Source organism: Hippocampus comes, unplaced genomic scaffold (assembly GCF_001891065.2).
Source record: "Hippocampus comes isolate QL1 unplaced genomic scaffold, H_comes_QL1_v1.1 scaffold159, whole genome shotgun sequence".
Classification (NCBI taxonomy): Eukaryota; Metazoa; Chordata; class Actinopteri; order Syngnathiformes; family Syngnathidae; genus Hippocampus; species Hippocampus comes.
Genome location: NW_017805742.1, coordinates 1,310,885 through 1,313,384, shown reverse-complemented (window position 1 = coordinate 1,313,384; position 2,500 = coordinate 1,310,885). Strand labels below are relative to the sequence as shown.

Below are 2,500 nucleotides of genomic sequence, written 5' to 3'. Positions count from 1 at the left end.
TTTTTATTAATGCACAATCGATTGGACATGTCAATAATTGGCAAAAACCCTCACAAATATTTGTCAAAGATGAGCGACAATAAACCCCCTCAACAAATTAATAATGTGAGATGAGGGGTGAGTTTTCAGTTCACGGTGAATTACATGGATCATCAACGCGCATTTGACACTAAAATTGGGATTAATAATCATAAGAATACACTTGTGTTTCTGGATGCCAAAAAAAATAACAAGGCAAAGTGCTGAAAAGTCAGTGGTGGGACGTTTTGTCGACTTGGTTACTCCCGATTGACACGACCTGCCAACGATAAAGTGCCACCTTTTGGCAAGCTCGCGGAATGTAAAACAACCCCCCCCCCCCCAACGCAGGCCACAACCATCACGTCATTAATATAGAACAAGTTTAAAGTCATTAAAATGACTTAAACATTTAAATGAACAATTGACGTCCTTGCCGGTGTCGCAAAAGACAATAAGCAAAGACCGTTTTTTTTTGTTTTTTTTGCTCGGTCAAAACCTATCCCAAACTGAGGTGCGTCGGTACTTCAGGATTCTGTACGTGGGAGGTACTGGGTAATGTAGTTTTCACAGAGACTTGTGCTTCCCCAGCAGGCAAAGGCTGAGGCACTGGAACAGGCCCTTCACCCACAAGCAATGCGCCAAGACGAGCAGCAACAGACAGGCGCCGGTTGAGGTGTACACACCGATGACGGTGCTCTCCTCCGGTAAGAAACACTTGGACAGCGCGTAACTGCCCGGTGACACGGATGCCTGTTTGGGAGAGAGAGGAGGCGGGGAAAATTGACGATTTAAAGGACTATTTGACAGACGGACCACATGCTAATGAGTTAACCTTGTGTAACCAATCACGAAAAGGTCAAAATAAATATTAAATGACAGACATGATGTGGTACTTCATTGTAATTTATATGTACTGTATTGCAATAGTAAAAACGTTTTAATTTGGTCCAGAAAGGATGCGTTTTGCGTTGAGTACTTTCGATCACGAACTAGCTGCCAAACAGCGAACATGACTGTCGTAAAACGAGCGTTTGCGGTAAAAAGTCAAGACAATTGGCCGCAGTGCATGCTGGTACATGTAGGCATTGCTCACACAAGTAGCCGCTCCAATAACTAAATTGTCTGTGAAATGTATTGACTAATATCATATCAAAATGACTTGATTTTAATTGTATAATGACTTTTGCGTAATAATGCATTCAATTGTCAAATTGTGTGATAAAATGTATTCTTCAAATGTAATTATATTTTATTTATTAAAAATAATGCATATAATCAAAATGACCGTTATTTTTACATATGTAATCACTTCTATTTTAGTGAAATAGACATTAACATGCGGGATTCTGAATTTTAACATTTTCAAAATAGAAATGAATGGAATGTTATTTTTTTAATGATTAAATGTTTTTCAAATGTGTTTTGTTTGAATAGAAACATAAAGGAAAATAACATTTTAGGGGGAAATTTAGATATAGTCGGGCTTGCCTCCACACACAGCTTGGGCTCTGGTACCAGTGTGCTCTAGAGCCTTCTGGGGATTTCATCGTTCTACTGAGCAACTTCAATGCTCACATGGGCGATGACAGTGAGACCCGGAATGGCGTGATTGGGAGGAATGTCCCCCCAATCTGAACCAGAGTGGTGTTCTGTTCCTGGACTTCTGTGTTCATCACAGATTGTCCATAATGAGCACAAACATAAAAGGTGTCTATATGTACACTTGGCACCAAGACACCCAAAGTCGCAGTTCGATGATCAACTTCATGATCAACTTTGTAGAAGTGTCATCGGATTTGCGGCTGCATGTTTTGGACATTCGCGTGAAAAGAGGGCTGGATTTGTCAACTCATCCCCAGAGAAAAGTCTTTCATTCTATGTGTTTTGTTGTAATTATTACTATCCAGTATCGGTTAGAAAAATATTTATCTTCTGTTGAATGTTATTTTTTAAAAAGTGCATTGTATTCTAAATAAAGACCTGTCACTGTGTTGAGTAAATAATAGTCTGTGTAAAGTTGTATGATTTCTCATGAGAAGAAAGCCAAAAGCAAAATAAATACGATGCGGCGCACACTCTACGTGATGCTCAAAGCCGCGGCTGCCGACAGGCCAGTCGGCTACCCACCAAGATGAAACTGGGATTGTTGCGGTTCCTCCAGCTGAAGGACGGCACGCTGACTTCCGGGTACTTGTTGTCGTGGAGGACTTCACAGCCACTGTGGGTGTGGCCGCTCAGGATGAGGCGGGGCTTGAGCCAATTCAGCAGCTGAGGCCAATGAGACAAAACTTTTTTAAATTTTTTTAAATCCTAATCATCATCATTTTGGAGAAGACGTGAGAGGAGACCTCACCCTCTGGGACGCCTCCTTGGACAGTACGTCGTACTTCTCCCTGAACAGAAGGTGGCGCTCACCGGGCGGCGCTGCGTCCGAGCCAGTGCAGCCTGCATCGCTCACTCTGTACAGCGGGCAGTGCTA

At 42.1% G+C, this 2,500-nt stretch overlaps 1 protein-coding gene across 1 annotated transcript in view; it reads right to left on the bottom strand.

Moving 5' to 3' along the window:
* Positions 1-2,500, bottom strand: part of mppe1 (metallophosphoesterase 1) — an 11,389-nt gene that overhangs the window by 20 nt on the left and 8,869 nt on the right. The window contains exons 7-8 of the mRNA XM_019883823.1: positions 2,149-2,289; positions 1-771 (exon numbers count right to left, since the gene is read on the bottom strand). The exon at positions 1-771 is cut by the window's left edge and continues 20 nt beyond it. Coding sequence (XP_019739382.1) covers positions 586-771; positions 2,149-2,289 — 327 coding nt within the window. The 3' untranslated portion in view covers positions 1-585. The remainder of the gene's footprint in view (positions 772-2,148; positions 2,290-2,500) is intronic.